Genomic DNA, 18,566 nt, shown 5'->3' with positions numbered 1-18,566 from the left:
AATACATTATTGCTTAAAAACAAAGGAACAGAACTTCCTAAGAGGAAATAATCTCACAAAAAGTCTGAAATTGCAACCAATCCCCTCATTTTCAGGCTCCCCAGCAGATGATTTGGAGGATGGTCAGAATGTAATAATTTTTGACACAGGGAACCACTTTTAGAATCTAGTGTCTTTAGGAACTTATGTTTTTTTCCTCATCTTTCACTGAGACTTATTTGGTCACTGTCTATAATAGTTTATAGCCTTCATCCTTTTTTTTTTAGTTTTTTTTTTCTTTTAATGTTTCTTTTTGGGAGAGAGAGAGAGAGAGAGAGAGAGCGCGCACAAGCAAACGCACGGGTGGGGCAGAGAGAGAGGGAGACACAGAATCCAAAGCAGGCTCCAGGTTCTGCTCTGTCAGCACAGAGGCCAATGCAGGGCCCTGAACCCATGAGCCACGAGATCATGACCTGAGCCAAAGTCAGACGCCTCATTGACTAAGCCACCCACGCGGCCCCTATAGCCTTCATCCTTAAAAACACCCAGAATTATAGGAAATGAGATATTTAGCCTGAAGCAACTGTTGTCTTCCAGCCTTTAAAATTCTAGCCTTTTGCCAAAAACATGTATTTCATTCTTGTAAAGGCTTTTTCCAATAGCCAACAAAATTAATTTCTATTATATTAAATAAATTTGGTGTACATAAGATGTATTATAATTTAGAAAAAGTTTACCAATGAAAACAAGCCAAAACTTAAGTAATGAAGCCAGCAGTAAATATTTAGAGACTGATGGCCTCGAAAGACTCTTGAAAGACTGGTGGCCTCGAAAGGAATACATTCAACAATGCTGGTCTCCTCCTGGGCCGTCAGCTGTCACTCGCAATTGAAATCATAGAAGTTTGGGAAGAAGAGCCATGTTGATTTGGGCCAAAATTAGTCTGCTGCTTTTCTTATTATGAAAATGTCCTTTTAAGAGTAATAATATAAATATAAAGGCACTACAATTAGGGGTGAGACCCAAAGAGAAGGAGTTACAAATACTATTTTAGACTTTTTAAGAGATACACAGTATTGTTAGGGATTAAAAAAAGCTTATCTTTAAAAAGGGGCAACAGGAGTGTGCCTGGGTGGCACAGTTGGTTGAGAGACCGACTTCGGCTCAGGTCATGATCTCACGGTTCGTGGGTTTGAGCTCCACGTAGGGCTCTGTGCTGACAGCGCAGAGTCTGCTTGGGATTCTCTTTCTCCTTCTCTCTCTGCCCCTCTCACTCTCTTTCTCTCTCAAAATAAAATTAATTAAAAACAAAACAAAACAAAAACAAGCAACAAATGAATTCCTTCTACTACCAAAGAATCACCTTGCTCATCTTTGCCTCCCATCCCACCGATCTCCCTATTGCACTTACTTCTTTCTCTCTGCTTATTCCTCAAGAATGATCCACCTCAAAACTCCTCCTCCAAAAGCTTCTGCTCCTTAAGGGATCCTTTCCTGTGGTCTCCATTCCCTGAGCATCCCCTACCCCCACATTCTATTCTCGTAACTGTGCTGCTAAGTTGTGACTTTTACACGATACCTTCGATTCATGTTTCAGAGACTCACGCTACTTTATAAGACTCGCAGCAGACATGGGCAAGGCCATGTGCTAAAAGCTATACTTTTCCTTCTATACTCTCCAGACACTCACCAGTCAGCTTAAAGTTGACATTCAAACATCTCCTGTTAATGAAATCATGTGGCAGATCTACTGGTGTGTTCTGAGTAACTTATTACAATGAAGTCCCGTTCCAAATGACCCACGTTCCCACTGACTTACACAGACATTGCACAGTCACATGTCCAGCCCAGGACAGCACTCTTCCCAGGAGTGCGTCAGGCCCGATGTGACTTCAGGGTCCATCCAATTCGCTGTTTGGAAGCAGCACTGGTTTCTTCTCAACACAGGACACAATAAAAGTGATCACAGGAAACATCCCCGCGACTGGGTCGGCCACTGCTCTAGGCATCCCACCAGGAAACAGCATCACTGCCGTAAAGCTGTGTTAAATTGCTGTATCCCCCTCTGTAGGTGTTTGCTTTTTGTATTTCCTTGGGCAACAAAAGATGAGAAATGAACTCACCACACCATAGGAATACGTGTCACAAGTTTCAGACACAGGGAGACTCTGGATAACTTCTGGGGCCATCCATGGGAAAGTTCCAACCAAGGACATGTGTGTTGTATGGTTATGGAACCGAGAGGCACCAAAATCGCATATCTGAGAAGAGAGAAACAAGTATCAACCTTCTACTACTGATGAATAAAAGAATTATCAGTCACAAAGACCTACATCAGAAGTTTAGAAATACTTTTTTTTTTTTTTAATTTTTTTTTTTTTCAACGTTTATTTATTTTTGGGACAGAGAGAGACAGAGCATGAACGGGGGAGGGGCAGAGAGAGAGGGAGACACAGAATCGGAAACAGGCTCCAGGCTCTGAGCCATCAGCCCAGAGCCCGACGCGGGGCTCGAACTCCCGGACCGCGAGATCGTGACCTGGCTGAAGTCGGACGCTTAACCGACTGCGCCACCCAGGCGCCCCTAGAAATACTTTTGAAGAAAATTAAAAGAAACAGTCCTACCTTCAATACCCCATCGGCAGCTATAACAACTAAAAAAAAAGAAAGAAAAATTATGATAATCATCTAATTTGAGTCATCTTATACTGAAAGAAAAAAACTGCCATAAACTTCTATCTTCCACATGGCACGTGAAAGGTAAAACTGAAGTATTTACTACATTGAAGATTTTGCAAAAAGCTGACATTAAAACAAAACCAAAAAACGAATTCCTTGAGCTGCTGATTAAAGGTTTTCAAAACATTTGTTTACACCAAATGTCATACTGTCCAGTAAACAGGGCATGCATTAATAGTTGTAGAGAGAACCAAACTTTTTACTTGGGTTCTGCCACTAGACTGCCAGCATGATATTGAGGAAGGCATCAGCACTATCACTTCATGGTATATAGTTTTTGCTCTCAACTGAAGAGTGATTTTCTTATAGGCAGGGACAAAATTCATTCATTCACTCTTTCACACATTCATTCACTTAACTGTGAGCACCTACTATGGGCACCTACTTTTTGCCGAGCACCTACTATGGGCAAGGCCACGTACTATGTTCTGGAAGAGGAAGATGAGCAAGACTGGCTTGTCTCTGCTTCTGTGGAGCTTACCCTCTAATGGGAGAGACCCTGAAACCATGATCTATAATCAAGTGGGATGACACCTGAAGCTAATATAATACCATATGTTAATCATGCTGGAGTTAAAATGTTTAATTTAAAATGTATATAATTAAGTGGGATAAATTCTATGATGAGAGATACACAGAGACTGCCTCAGAACCAAAGAGCAGGGGTATCTACGTCTAAGGAAGTCGGAGAGAAGTTTTTGGAAGAAATGGTGCTTACACGAAGACCTGCAGAACAAGTTGGGATTAAGCAGACAGAGGAGCGCCGCAGGGGGAAAGCACATTCTTAGAAAAAAGAGCCTTGCAGAAGGTCAGGAGCGGAGGGAAAGGCACGCAGCTTTGGAAGGCAGGGGCCTGGTCTGGAAGAGTCTTTGTGAGACGTGGAAGGCCACTGAACAATTTTAACCAGAGAACTGAAATGGTCAAATGTGCAGAGGGGAGAGCATATGAGAGAACAGAACTGGAGGCAAGGAGATCACTGTGCACACAAGCGGTTGTAGGATGCCTGTACAAAGGCCGCGGCATACCACAGGAGAGACGTGGACCGAGTCAAGGCACATTTTGGAGGCAGAATCAGCTGGGCTTAAATGATGAGACGCAGGGCGGGGAGGGAGGACTCAAGGATGAAATCAAATAAAGAGGCAATACAGTACAATGGTTACAACAGGAGCTCTGCACTCAAACTGTCCCTTTTTATCTCATTTCTAGGTTAGGCAATTGGTACTGCCATTCACAGAGAAAGGGAATGCGGGAATAAGTTTTTAGTGGGTAGAGAGATGAAAAGATCAACGTGAACACAATACATGTTCGAGTCATACGAATATCTGTGCGGCCACTCCCAAAAAGCAGACAGACATGTGATTCTGAGGCTGAGGTCTGTTAAGAGCATTAATACACAGATGGGACTTTTATGGCAGTGGGTGAATAAGAGCATAAGAGGCAAGGAGGCCCAAGGCAGACCTTGAAGAACTGTTCTGGTATTTCTTTTGTCAGCCACACAGAGCCCTCAACATGGTATCTGATCAATACTTACTAGCTGTTACTAATGACCTTGATAAGTGGGAAAAATACTCTTTGCATGAGATAGCCTAAGGATAAATGTGATATCATATACAAGCTATAAGTTTAAAAAACATATATACACACACATATACACATATATATATATGTATACATACATATATATATATAGTTAAATGCCACATTCAGTTACTCTTTAAAATACCTCTATTACTTTTTTCTCGTAAGATTAGCAAGTGCTTAATTAAAAAAAAACAAAATTATAAAAAGGTATAACATAGAAGATAAAAGAGTCTTGTTATTCCCTGTTTCAGAAAAAAATTGCTAAAACTTAGGTCAATATTGTTGCAATGTGTATGTTGTTTTCCCATCAAGTAACTGCAAAAATTGTGACTGGTGAAAATCAGGACAGTCTCCGTTATTAGTTTCAAATCCAAAATTTAATCACTGTCATCTCATGATATGTTCAGGATATACTGATAAAGCAGATTTAAAAAAAAAATAGAAGTCAAATAACTTGTTAGCATGAAATTCTGAGCATGAACTAAAAATCTACGGGCGTAAGACTCTGATATGTCCTACTGGATTGAAATGATTTCCTAACAACTTCCTGTTAGCCAACTCCTCTCAAAAGTGCTTAGCTCTAGGAAGTTTGTCTGTGAGGAGCCAAAGGATAAGAGGATAAGAGATGACCTAGACAAAGGAAAGAACAGTCAGGGTCAAGCCTGGGGTACAACCCGGACTACTGATGAGTGGCAGCTGCCAAGAACTTCCCTTTCTCCACCGCAACAACCCTCACAGTCCTGGAGTCCCAACAAGGGCACCTGGCCCATCCCCTGCGTCTGTCTCTTCCTCCAACTACCCATTGCAAGGATCGCCCTTGTAGCATATACCCATTTTAACTACAGTGATTTAAAGATTTTAAAAAATTAAATAGTTCTCCCTACTTAGAAGAATCATTTGGAAAGCATGTAAATAATTAAAGCATGCAAATGGATTGACAGCAAGATTTTTTCTTTTTAGTAACAAGCTCTAATGTTTACTTCAGCTGGTGTGGGCCAGCTAAATAATCCCACTCCCTGCCTTTATCCATTAGCTTCCAAGTGACGTAACAGAAGAAGCATTCTGTTACTTAAAGGTAATAATGTCTAATCCTGCCAGTCATTTTTAAATGCTCACTTTCTCTTTTTATATATTTATTTTTTTATTTTTCAGAGAGAGTCGGGGAGCGGCAGAGGGAGAGAGAATCTCAAGCAGCTCCTTATTGAATGTAAAGCCCGACATGGGGCTCCATCCCACAACCCTGGGATCATGACCTCAGCTGAAATCAAGAGTCTGATGCTCAACCGGCTGAACCATCCAGGTACCCCTACTCACTTTCTAAATTATAAAATATAGGATCATAAATAAACTTTGAAGAGTACAGAAGAAAAGAAGAAAAAGAAAGCCTTTGCTTTCCAAACTCTGAAATGTGTTGATCATTTTTGGGCACTACTCCAGGTAATATGACGAACATCAAAAGTTTACACCAAATAATTCAGAAGTAACAAGAACAAAACTCAAAACTGCTAGTACAGAGAACCATCTAAAAATAGAAGACTAGAAGTGTATGACTACATGCTTTGATCCAGCAACATCTCTTTTAGAAAATTATTCTAGGGAAATAATTAAGGATGTGTTGAAAATTTTTGCTGAGAAGTATCAAGCTCAACATTTTCTATCATAGAAAAAAATGTAAACAACCCCAAATGTCCACATTCTGTGCTATTCATACAATGGAATACTATGCAGCTTCTTAAAATAAAATAAAGAATTTTGATATTTACAAACACTGGAAAGATTTTCATGGTATCAGTGACGGGTTAAAACATCAGGGTACAAAAGATCTGAAAAGCATGAGCCTATCTCTACAGCAAGGTGCATGGATTTCATAATAAAATAGGTAAATAAAAACATATGGCTACATTACCATTTCTTGACTTGAGATCTCTGTGAATCACTTTGACAGGAGCCTCCATATGTAAATAGTGCATTCCTTTTCATACAAGAAGAAAGGCCCATTAATATCATTTTTCAACACTGCATCAGTATTAGCTATTTTCAAACATCAGTATGTCATATTTTTGCAGAGGATTCAACAGCAGAAACTAAATTCATGTGTTCTGTTCTTACATGATTGATAGAGACAGGGTATATCTACGTTAGGAAAATTTGTACGCTAAGGAAAGTTTATGTGCTTTAGTCTCTTAGAAGCTGGAGTTTGATTGTGGGTAAAGCCAGCTTCTTACAATACCTAATAAGGAAACCTTAATTTTCTGGAGTCTGCACAAAAATAGCACAGTTACAACCGGAAGAAGTGTTCCAATGACTAAGGTATTCCACTACCAGTTGCCTTCTAAATCAGCCAAAGTTCTGACCCAGGTTTTCAGTTTTCATCTGGATTTCTGCAGCTTGATTTATTTTCTCAGTACTCACTCTAATAAGCCCCTGGGAGTGCTGGTGGGGTATGGGTGGGGAGAACTGGTTTGATTCATTAGTTGTGGTTGATAAAAGATTTTATGATCCTCAGATACAGAAACTTACAGGAGTTGCAAAATATTTTATTCTTTTTACAAGGATGAATCTTCAGGATAATCTAGATTTAAATGCACTCCAAAATTCTCTCCAACATATTTAGAATGTAAATCAAGTTACTTCAGTAAACTGAATGTATATATAAAAAGTATAGTTTTATTATTTTGAATAAAAAATTATACATTACTGTTTTATTTATTTTTTTTTAATTTTTTTTTCAACGTTTATTTATTTTTGGGACAGAGAGAGACAGAGCATGAACGGGGGAGGGGCAGAGAGAGAGGGAGACACAGAATCGGAAACAGGCTCCAGGCTCGGAGCCATCAGCCCAGAGCCTGATGCGGGGCTCGAACTCACGGACCGCGAGATCGTGACCTGGCTGAAGTCGGACGCTTAACCGACTGCGCCACCCAGGCGCCCCTATACATTACTGTTTTAAATCAGACTTTAAAAGATATATACTTCACAGTTATCCTCTTGGTAGTGACTCTTTTTCTGTATTTATGTACTATCTACCTTCTTAGAATAAAGAATAACATTTTCTATTGAAATATAGTATTTCCTTTCCCTTTTCTTCACAAATTGTCTTCTAAGTAATGGATGAAACAGTTTCCCCACCACCACAATCAAACAAGCTCCTTTTGTTAATGAATTATCCATTTACACATAATAAGTAGGCTTTGGTTCTGAGTATATAGAAAATTTCAATTTTATTAAGGCTAATTTTTAAAGTAATCTATTATTTTTCTATCATTCTGATTGTTAAATATTGAAGAGCCATGCAAGAACAAAGAAAATTTAAAAATTTAAACTCCTGCATTATACAGATATTACTGAAAAGAGTCAGGGTGACAGAAGTCTCAGTAATTTAAGCAATCTCACACAAGACAGAGCTAGAATACAGGAGAGTGTTCTTCTAACATGACATTCTACATATTACAAACTAAAAATTCAATAGCTACCATTTGGATAACTTTTAATCATTTTTAGGACTGGATGTCATACCTCTTTCTTGCTTCAAGAACCAAATTCAGGTAGAATCTGTTTAATTACAATTAGAGGCAGGGCTAGATAGTTTTTATACCTGCTGACAAGTAATGATTTCAAAACACAACACAAAAGCTTTAAATATAGGCATTTTCTTCCTTATGGCAGATATTTTGAGAAAAAATATTATAAGTTGTTTGTGTATAATGTATAACATACATTTACAGGATACTCAGTGTGTATAAACATAGCAGAAATCACAATCATATAAAATTCTCTTTAATTTGTTTTTACAGAGCCATCCATACTTCTGCCTTATTTTTATTACAGACAATGAAGAAGGCTGAAAAACGCCATCATCAGTTTTAAGATTTGGGTTCCCAAAGAAGTGACTGGTGTCATCTGGGGGAGATTTGGAATCAGGGAGGACCAGTACCAGACTGGATCCAGGTTCACCTGTTTTAATCGTTCCCTTGACACACTGGTGAGTGACCTACAGCAGTTCAGACCTACTTGCTGGTCCGCCCTCCATTTCCCTTCCCACTCAGAGAGAAGAGAGGCTTTTTTTTTTTTTTTTTGCTTTTTGGCTTTGAGGAGGTATTCTGTCAGCAGTAATGTTAAGCAATGCCTACTTCAAAATGCATGAATCAACTCTTATTTGAACAGAATTATTCATTCTTTGATTTCTCAACATCTTGTTGCTTCAATGTTTTCGATCATGGTCAAACTGAAAGCTACGTGGCTGGATTTGAAACGGAATCAATAAAAATCAAGGTTCCTTTCACTCTCCAAGTTCTGTGCAGAGCTTTACCATACAGAGCTGAAGTCATTCTGAAAGCACTGATTTCTTCTTCCTTTTATAGGCCGTTTTAAATATTAAGCATTACTTGGGACTATAAATAAACAAGTTTCTTCTCTGCCTCATTCTTCTCACCTGAGGCCAAACATGTTAGAACTTGCCTTTTAGAGCAATTCGCCAGCCATGAAAACGTGATGTCATTACTCTGCAGTCTGGCATGCAGTCCCCGTCTATTCATTCCCTCCATCCCTACTCTGTCCCTGGAGTTCCAGTCTACTACTTAATTAGCCCTGCTCTTTCTCTTCTTTGTCCTTCTGACACCCAGTGCCAGCCGTCTTGAGAAACCCCAGCGATGACTGAGCTGACCTGGAGCCAAGGGACTTGCCCCTCAGACAAGGACTGTGCAGGGAAAGGGCCGGAGGGAAGAGGTTCACAGGCTGAGGGCCAGGGAAGCTTAAGTGGCACGTGCACAGCAGGAAGCGGAGTGACTGATGTCAGTTGATTTGTTTGCTGTCTATCCATCCTAAGTGCCATTAAGTAATAACATGGGTGTAATTGGCTGAGCACCCTAAATGCAAATGTCTGTAAGGTGAAGTGCTTTAAGCCAGAGACTGCCTGTATATGCGTTTACATTTATGTGAGTGTGTTTCCACAATGCTTCCGGTGGTTCTCCGAAATAGCACACCACCCTGCTTACAAACACGCGGTTCCCGTGTACTAGTGACACATACAGGAGTGACTATGATGTTACAGGAAAATGTCTTTAAGAATGCCAAAATTTAAGGCTGATTTTGAAATGCCTGATGCATGAATACACAATTAAGTTAATTAACATAGCCAAAGCCTTAGGCACACCATCCTAAACACAGAGCTTGTTATTCTTATAAGGTAATGAAGTATGGTTCAGCAGCAGCATTTTGCATGAAATTAAAAAAAAACTTTTTTTTTTCACTTTCCCTATTTGAAGAATTTGGCAGGTGTTGATGAAACTTAAAACTGACAAGATAATTCCCCAAAGGAAAGACTATTACTTTTGGAAGTCACTGTGTGACTTCCCAGTGAAAGCAAAGTATGAGTTGCTCTCCTTACTGAGCGCTAAATATCCTTTTATTTGCTTTGTAAAGAGATGCTTATAGAGCTTAGACGAGCGAGATGCAAAGAAGTGAAGTGCCTGGGTAAAATCTGGACACCCTTACTTTCTAGGGGTTGCTAGAATACAAGCGTAACTATCAGCATTCATTATTTAGATTAAGTTGTTTCCAAAGCAACTTTGACAGTTATAAATAAAACTCAGAGACCTTCAGTTAGGAAAATGGAAAAGAAAAGATAAAAATAAACGGAATTTAAATTGCTTTAGAAAGCATTAGTCTATGCAGGAATTTATGAGGGAAAAAGAACTGGGCACCTTGTTTAGGGGTTTTGGGTATTAAAAATATTTCATTTCCAAGGATGACTTCCAAGTTTACATTAAATATAAAATAAAATCCGAATTGCTTTCACATGGCAGGACAAATAAAACTTTTTTTTTGAAAGTGGTTACTATTTTTAGCATATTATTATGTACACAAAATGAGTAGAACTAATCCCACAATAAATCACGTTTTCTGGATACTAAGTCTGAGTGGAGTCTTGCAGAACAACAGAATTATGATCTTTCCATTTAATGTGTTGATCAAGCAAGCTGGTCAATTACAATGTCACAAAACGTGGCAAAAATGGCTGCCCTGGAGCCACGGATTTTGTTAGGACTTGGTTTTAGGGAAAGAAATAAAGTAAAGAGAGAAAAAGAATGCAGGAGTGGAAAGGCAGGGACTTAAAATATCTATACAAAAGAGGCGGGGTAGGGAGAGAGGGAGAGGGAGGGAGAGGGAGGGAGTGAGGGAGGGAGAGAGAGACACACAAACCAAAAATCCTGTTAACTATAGAGAACAAAAAGATGGCTGCTGGGGGGGGGGTGGGGGTGATGGGTGAAACAGGTGAAGAGGATTAAGGAGTGCACATGTCCTGATGAGCACTGAGTAATGTAGAGAATTGTTGAATCACTATATTGTACACCTGAAGTGAATGTAACACTGTATGTTAAATAACTATACTTGAATTAAAATATGAAATACAATGAAAATATCTGTACAGAAAGTTGCAGAACTCCTGGTACTTTTAGTCTGAAAAAGAAACATCTAAAGACACAGAAGAACAAATCTTCTGCCTTAAGTCACCACATCAAGATGGGAAAACGTGCCCCACCAATTCTGTGAGAACACAGGAAGCTTTGTTACCTTTGGCTACATCAGTGGCCCAGGTCATAATGTGATCCATGTCCATCTCTTCACTTCTGTTACTATTAATGTAATCATAGAGTGATCCCAGAGAAGCATATTCTAGTTTCAAAGGAAAGACAAGCATATAATTAAAATCCAGGTGCATTTCAGAAATAAGACTGTGTACCCATGAAAGGATTTAACAAAGGACATTAAAAGCACATAAGGACCGTTCCATGCTGAGGTTTCTTAAAGTTAATACCATCCTGAAAAGAAATTTGTCAAAGACAAGACCACTGACAGAACGAATACTAGAACTTCAACTGAGGCCGAAATCAAACGCCACTTGGATGGAGCTGAGAAACACAAAGAGGTGTCGGAAGAATGGATCTGAAACAAAGGCAGGCGTGTATGTATTTCTTTTAACAACTGTCATTCTTATGAGAGAGAGAGAGAGGAAGATTAAATTCATAAGAGCATCTGTGTGACAAGGTAAACAAATCAATCCCTGTTGCATCAGGATTTAGAAGAGCCCTCAAAATTTAAGCACACACACAAAAACCTTTGAGATATAAAAATGGCTTTGAGATATAAATTACCTACCATGAAGTTCGCCTACTGTATGTGTACAATTGGGTGATTTTCGGTAAATTGACAGAGCTGGGCAACCACCACCCAACCCAATGTTAGAACCTTTCCATCATTCCAAGGGGCTCCCTTGTGCCCCTTTGCAGTTAAGCTCCGCTCTCAGCCCCAGCCCTACATACGGTCTGATTTCTTGCTCTACAAATATACCCTTTCTGCACATTTCATGTAAATGGAACCATACAACATGTGGCCTTTTGTGTCTGACTTTTTTCTCTTAACATGATTCTGAGGCTCATTCATGCTGTACTCTATTCCTTTTTATTGTTGAATAATAACAATCCATTGAGTGGATCTACCACAATTATTTTTATTCATTCACCAGTTAATAGATATTTGGGCTATTCCTGATTTTTGGCTATTATGAATAGTGTCCTATCAACATTTGTGTACATGCCTTTGTAAGGAAGTATGTTTTCATTTCTCTTGGGTAGATTCCTAGGAGAGGAATTGCTGGGGTATATAGTAAGTTTATGTTCAACTTTTTAAGAAACTATCAAACTGCTTTCCAAAGAGGCTGTATCATTTTATACTCCCACTAGCACTCTATGAGGGTTTCAGTTTCTCCACATCCTTGTCAACACTTGGTATTGTCTGTGTTTTTAATTATAGCCATTTTAGTATATAATTCCAGGGGCATCTCATATTGTTAACTGCATCTTCCTAGTGACTAATAAAGTTGAACATCTTTTCAAGTGCCTAGTATATGTTCTTAGGCAAAATGTCTATTTGAATAGTTTTCCCGCTTTAAAATTAGGTTTATTAATATTGAATTTTAGGAGTCCCTTGTTTATTCCGGAAGCAAGTCCTTTATCAGATTTATGATTTTAAACATCTTCTCCGAGTCTGTAACTTGTCTTTTCATTCCCTTAACAGCATCTTTCAAAGACCAAAAATTCTTGGGGCGCCTGGGTGGCACGGTCGGTTAAGCGTCCGACTTCAGCCAGGTCATGATCTCGCGGTCTGTGAGTTCGAGCCCCGCGTCAGGCTCTGGGCTGATGGCTCGGAGCCTGGAGCCTGTTTCCGATGCTGTGTCTCCCTCTCTCTCTGCCCCTCCCCCATTCATGCTCTGTTTCTCTCTGTCCCAAAAATAAATAAAAAAAAACGTTGAAAAAAAAAAAAAAAAAAAAAATTTAAAAAAAAAAAAAAGACCAAAAATTCTTAATTTTGATGAAGTCAAATATATCATTTTTCTCTTTTATGGATTGTGCTTTTGGTGTCATATCTCAGAACTCTGCCCAACCCAAAAGTATATAGATTTTCTCCTGTTTTTCTTGTGAGAGTTCTACAGTTTTAGCTCTTCCACTTAGGTCTATCACCCATTTTGAGTTCATTTTTGTGTGTGGTTTAAGGGGAGGATTTAAGATAATTTTTTTTGCATGTGGACTTCTAACTGTCCTGGCACGATTTGTTGAAAAGACTACTTTTAATTTTTTTTTTTATGTTTGTTTATTTTTGAAGGAGAGAGATACAGAGCGTGAGCAGGGAGGGGCAGAGAGAGAGAGGGAGACACAGAATCCAAAGCAGGCTCCAGGCTCTGAGCTGTCAGCAGAGTCCGACGTGGGGCTCGAACTTACAAACCGCAAGATCATGACCTGAGGTGAAGTCAGACGCTTAACCGACTGAGCCACCCAGGCGTCCTGAAGAGACTATCTTTTACCCATTGTCTTGGCACCTTTGTTGAAAATAAATTAACAATCAATGTAGGATTTTTTTCCCCTAAATTCTTAATTTTGTTACATTGGCTATATGCCTATCCTTGTGCTGATACTACACCTATTCTTGTGCTATATTGCTGATTACTCCAGACTTATAGTAAGTATTGATATGACATAGTCTAAGTCTTCAACCTTAGTTCTTTAAAACTCTAGGTCTTTTGCATTTCTTATGTGAATTTTAGAATCACCTTGTAATGTCTTATTTAAAAAAATGTGCTGGGATTTAGATATGAATCATTTTTGAATTCATAAAATCAATTTGGGGGGCACGTGGGTGGCTCAGTTGGTTAAGTGTCCAACTTTGGGTTCAGCTCATGATCTCACAGTTCTTGAGTTCTAGCCAGGCTCTGCGCTGGCAGCTCAGAGCCTGGAGCCTGCTTTGGATTCTGTGTCTCCCTCTCTCTCTGCCCCTCCCCTGCTCACGCTCCCTCTCTCAAAAATTAATAAACATTAAAAAAAATTTTAATAATAAATCAATTTGGGGGAGAATTGCCATCTTGAGAATAATGAGTCTTCCAAACTATGAACATGTAATATTTCTTCTCCATATTATTTAGATCTATAGTTTCTCTCAGCAATATTTTATACTTTTCATGGTAAAAATCTTATACTTCTTTACTAAATTTATCCTCAACTATTTTATTCTTTTTGATACTGTGAATGAAATTATTTCTTCTTTTTAAGATTTTATTTTTAAGCAATCTCTACACCCAACGTAGGGGTCAAACTTACAACCCCAAGATCAAGAGTTGTATGCTCTAACCAACTGAGCCAGCCAGGCACCCTGAATTAAATTGTTTCTTAATTTCATTTTTAGACTGTTCATTCTTGATATATAGAAATACAACTGATTTTTTTACATTAATCTTGGATCCTTGTGACCTTGCTTATGAGCTTTGGTAGATTTTGTGGATTCCTTGGGATTTTCTACACACAGGATCATGTCATATAAGATACTTTTACTTCTTCCTTTCCAGTATAGACTCCTTTTATTTTTCTTATCTAATTGTACTGGCTAGAACCTCCAGTATAATGCTGAATAGATGTGGCAAGAGTGGAACCTCACTACCCTGTCCCCAGTCTTATGAAAAGAGCATTCAATTTCGTAATTGCCTTACATTAATTGATTTCAGATGTTAAACTGTGCATTAATTACATTAATTGATTTCACATGTTAAACCAACTGTGCATTTTGGGGATAAATTCCATTTGGTATATAATGGTATATAATTCTTTTTATAGGTGGTTGGATTCAGTTTGCTAATACAGATCTTCCTTGACTTACAATGGGGTTACATCTCAATAAGCCCATCATAAACTGAAAATATGGTTAAGCTGAAAATGCATTTAGTACACCTAACCTACCAAACATCAATGCTTAGCCTAGCTCACCTTAAACATGCTCAGAACACTTAGATTACCCTATAGCTGACCAAAATTATATAACACAGAGCCTATTTTATAATAAAGAGTTGAATATCTCATGTAATTTATTGAATACTGTACTGAAAGTGAAATGCAGAATGGTTCTATGGGCAAAGAATGCTTGTAGGTGTAGTGGTTGTTCACCCTTGTGATCGTGTATCTGAGCTCTGGTTCACTGCCACTGTTGCCCAGCATCACAACCGAGTACCGTACCACATACCACTGGCTCAAGAAAAGATCAAAATTCAAAATCTGAAGTACTGTTTCTGCTGAATGCATATTGCTTTTGTACCACTGTAAAGTCAAAAAATTGTAACTTTGAACCATTGTAAGTTGGGGACCTTCTGTACGCAGTTACGAATTTTTGCATTTATGTCCATGAGGGATACTGATCTATAGTTTTCTTATTGTGTTTTTGTCTGGCTTTGGTATTGGGATAATACTGGCATTACGGAATGAGTTAGTAAGTGTTCCTTCTTCCTCTATTTTCTGAAACAGTATGGGAAGGATTGGTGTTATTTTTTATATAAACATTTGATAGAATACACCATTAAAATCATTTGGGTTTGGGCTTTTCCTTATGGAAACATTTTAAATTACTAATTCTAATTTCTTTGTTATAGGTCTGTTTAGATTTTCTGTTTCCTCTTGAGTCCATTTTCATAACTTGTATCTTTATAGGAATTTATTATATCTAAATTACCAAATTTGTTGACATAAAGTTGGTCAACTTCAAGTTTCTGTCGAGGCCATAGTACTATCCTCTCCTTCATTTCTGATTTTGCTAATATGTACATTCTCCCTTTTCTCTTGGTCAATGTAGCTACTGGTTTGTCAGTTTCACTGATCTTTTCAAAGACCAAATTTGTAGTTTCATTGATTCTACTCTATTATTTTTCTGTTTTCTAGTTTATCATGTTCTGCTCTCATCTTTATTACTTCCTTTCTTTGGCTTATTTTGGGTTTATTTGGTTCTTTTTTGTGGTTTCTTAAGATTGAAGTTTAGATGATCAATTTTGGGCTTTTTTTGACTTAGGTGTTTAAAGCTATAAATTTCCCTCTAAGTATTACTTTACCTGCCTCCTGTGATTTTGTTATGTTGCATTTTTCATTTACTCTGTCCAAAATATTTTAAAGTCCATTGTGATTTCCTCTTTGACTCACTGAGTATTTAGAAGTGTGTTGTTTAATTTCCAAATATTTGGGGTTTTTTCAGATTTCTTTCTTGTGTTGATTTCTAACTTAATTCTACTGTAGTGGAGAACATAAATTGCATTATTACAATCCTTTTAGATGTATCGAGATTTATTTCATAGCGTCACTTATGCTGTATCCTGGAGAATGTTCCACATGTACTTAAAAAGAATGTGTATTTTTTGTTAAGTGGTGTGTTCTATGTATGGTGACTTAGATAGAATTGATGGAGAGTGTTTGTCAAGTCTTCTAGATCCTTGCTATTTTCCGTCTAGCTGTCCTATAAATTATTGAGAGTAGGGTAGTGAAATCAAATATTGCTGAATTGCCTATTTATCCTTTACATTTTGTCAGTTTTTGCTTCTTGTACTTTGTGGACCTGTTGTTAGGTGTGTATATATTTCAGGTGCTCTATCTTTCTAGTGGGATGATCCTTTTATCATTATGAAATGACCCTATTCATCTCTATTTCTTCTCTTAAGTCTATTTTGTCTGAAATTAATGTAGTTACTCCAATTCTCTCATGGTTAGTGTTTGCATGATAGGTCTTTTTCCATCCATTTACTTTCAACGTTTCTGTGTCTTTGAATCTAAAATGTGTCTCTTGTAGAGGCGCCTGAGTGGCTCAGTCAAACATCCAGCTCTCAATTTTGGCACAGGTTGTGATCTCATGGTCATGAGATCAAGCCCTGCATTGGGACCCATGCTGAGTGCAGAACCTGCTTGGGATCTTCTCTCTCCCTCTCTCTCTGCACCAACCCCTGCTCATGCTTTCTCTCTCTTTCAAATAAACATTAAAAAATAAAATAAAATGTGTCTCTTATAGACAACATATTGTTGGATCTTGCTCTTTTAAATCCAGTCTGACAACCTCTGTCTTTTGACTAGAAAGTTTAGACCATTCACACTTAATATAATTATTGATATGGCTGGATTTGATTTTGCCATATTGTTTTTTACATGTCTCCCATCCTTCTCAGTCATCTTCTCTTCCTTTACTGCCCTCTTCTATGTTAATATTTTTTATTTATAATTTAATTCCTCAGTTGATTTTTTTCCTATATTTCATGAGTGGACTTTCTTCATGGTAGCTAAAGGGAATATAAAATACATCTTAATTTAGCACAACCTATTTCAACACTAAATTCTAGTAAAATAAACTGTTCTCTAATACAGCTCCATTCCCTCCCTCATTTTTATGCGATTACTGTAAAATATATCTATATTTTTTAAGTAAGCAAAACAGCAAAAAAAATAATTTTTTAATTATTGCTTCATGCAACTTTATGTGTTTAAGGATGTTACAAGAAGAAATAAGAACAAATACACACATGGAGTGTTTTAGAGTAACCCACATATTTATCATTTCCAGTGCCCTTTACTTCTCCTTGAATTACTATCTGTTGTCATTTTCTTTTAGCCTGAAGGACTTCTTTTAGTATTTCTTGTACGGCAGAACTAATAACAAATTCTCTCATCCTTTATTCAAGCACATCTTTGCTTTGTTTTCATTTTTATTTTTTACTTATTTTTTTAAATGTTTATTTATTTTTGAGATAGAGAGAGACAGTGTGAGCAGGGGAGGGGCAGAGAGAGAGGAAGACACAGAAGCAGAAGTAGGCTCCAGGCTCTGAGCTGTTAGCACAGAGCCTGGTGCGAGGCTCGAACTCACGAACCGGGAGATCATGAACTGAGCCAAAGTCGGACACTCAACTGACTGAGCCACCCAGGTGCCCCATCTTTGTTTTCATTTTTAAAGGATAATTTTTGCTGGATGTAATTTTTTCTTTCAGTATTTTCAATGTCTACTGTTTCTGGCCTTTACTGTTGTAGATGAGAAGTTGCCATTAATCTTATTGTTATTCCCTTAGAGGTGAGAAGTTGTTTTTATTTACTACTTCCAAGGGTTTCACTTTGTTTTTAACAATCTAGTTTGTGTCTAGGTATGGGTTCTTTTGAATCTATCCTACTTAGAGTTCACTGAGCTTCTCCAGTACATAGGTGAATGCGTTATATCAAATTCAGTTTTTCTGGCCATTATTTCTTCAACTATTTTTCTGTTTTTTTCCATTTTCTACTCCTCTTCTCTTTCTGCTACTATTACACATTAGTACACCTGATGTCGTCCATAGGTCTCTGAGGTTCTGTTCATCCTTACACAAATTTTTTCTCTTTTTCATACTGGACAGTTTCTATTGGCCCAGTTTTAAGTTCACTGATTTTTTTTCTTTGCTATCTCAAATGTGTTATTCAGTCACTCTACATTATTTTTCATTTTAATTATGGTCCTTTTCAATCCAGACTTTCCATGGGGTCCTATTAAAAAAAATTCTATTTACTTAATGAGATTCTTTGTTGTTTCATTCACTGTTTTAATTTTAATTCTTTAAATAGTTTCCTTTAGTTCTCTGAACATACTGATCCTTTGAAATCTTTGTATGTTAAATCCAAAATCTTAGGATACTTAGAAACTACTTCCATTCATGGCCTTTCTTCCTGAATATAGATCAAATATTTCTGTCTCTTTGTAAGTCTAGTTACTTTTCTTAAAATTTGGACAGTTTAGATGATGTACTGGAGCAACTCTGGATTCTGACTTCCCCCTTAAAAGTTGTTATTGATGTTTTGTTTATTAACTTGCTTGGGTTAAATTTATGATATCTTTCTTTCCTACAGTATGCCCTCTGGTGATGTCTATGCTTATTTGTTGGTTTTGTTTTTTTTATCTTGT

General features: G+C 37.7%; 1 protein-coding gene and 1 long non-coding RNA gene across 6 annotated transcripts in view; one reads left to right on the top strand and one right to left on the bottom strand.

The window, feature by feature from the left end:
- Window positions 1–10,210, top strand: part of LOC147578532 (uncharacterized) — a 139,813-nt gene extending 129,603 nt beyond the window's left edge. Inside the window, exons 13-15 of one of the 2 annotated variants that reach the window (XR_015255319.1) lie at window positions 5,451–5,598; window positions 8,093–8,280; window positions 8,921–10,210. This is a non-coding gene — a long non-coding RNA (uncharacterized LOC147578532). Of the gene's footprint in view, window positions 1–5,450; window positions 5,599–8,092 lie in introns of both variants that reach the window. The other variant, XR_015255317.1, reaches the window with a different exon arrangement.
- Window positions 1–18,566, bottom strand: part of MAP3K20 (mitogen-activated protein kinase kinase kinase 20) — a 188,067-nt gene that overhangs the window by 72,423 nt on the left and 97,078 nt on the right. For all 4 annotated transcript variants that reach the window (XM_086718921.1, XM_086718922.1, XM_086718919.1 and 1 more), the window contains exons 4-7: window positions 10,872–10,973; window positions 6,205–6,270; window positions 2,604–2,632; window positions 2,103–2,240 (exon numbers count right to left, since the gene is read on the bottom strand). In XM_086718921.1, coding sequence (XP_086575047.1) covers window positions 2,103–2,240; window positions 2,604–2,632; window positions 6,205–6,270; window positions 10,872–10,973 — 335 coding nt within the window. The remainder of the gene's footprint in view (window positions 1–2,102; window positions 2,241–2,603; window positions 2,633–6,204; window positions 6,271–10,871; window positions 10,974–18,566) is intronic.

This window comes from Puma concolor, chromosome C1, assembly GCF_028749965.1.
Source record: "Puma concolor isolate L17-30 chromosome C1, mPumCon1.1.hap2, whole genome shotgun sequence".
In the NCBI taxonomy this organism is placed as follows: domain Eukaryota; kingdom Metazoa; phylum Chordata; class Mammalia; order Carnivora; family Felidae; genus Puma; species Puma concolor.
The sequence above is the reverse complement of the archived record's forward strand: the minus strand, read 5'-3'. Positions and strand labels throughout refer to the sequence as shown.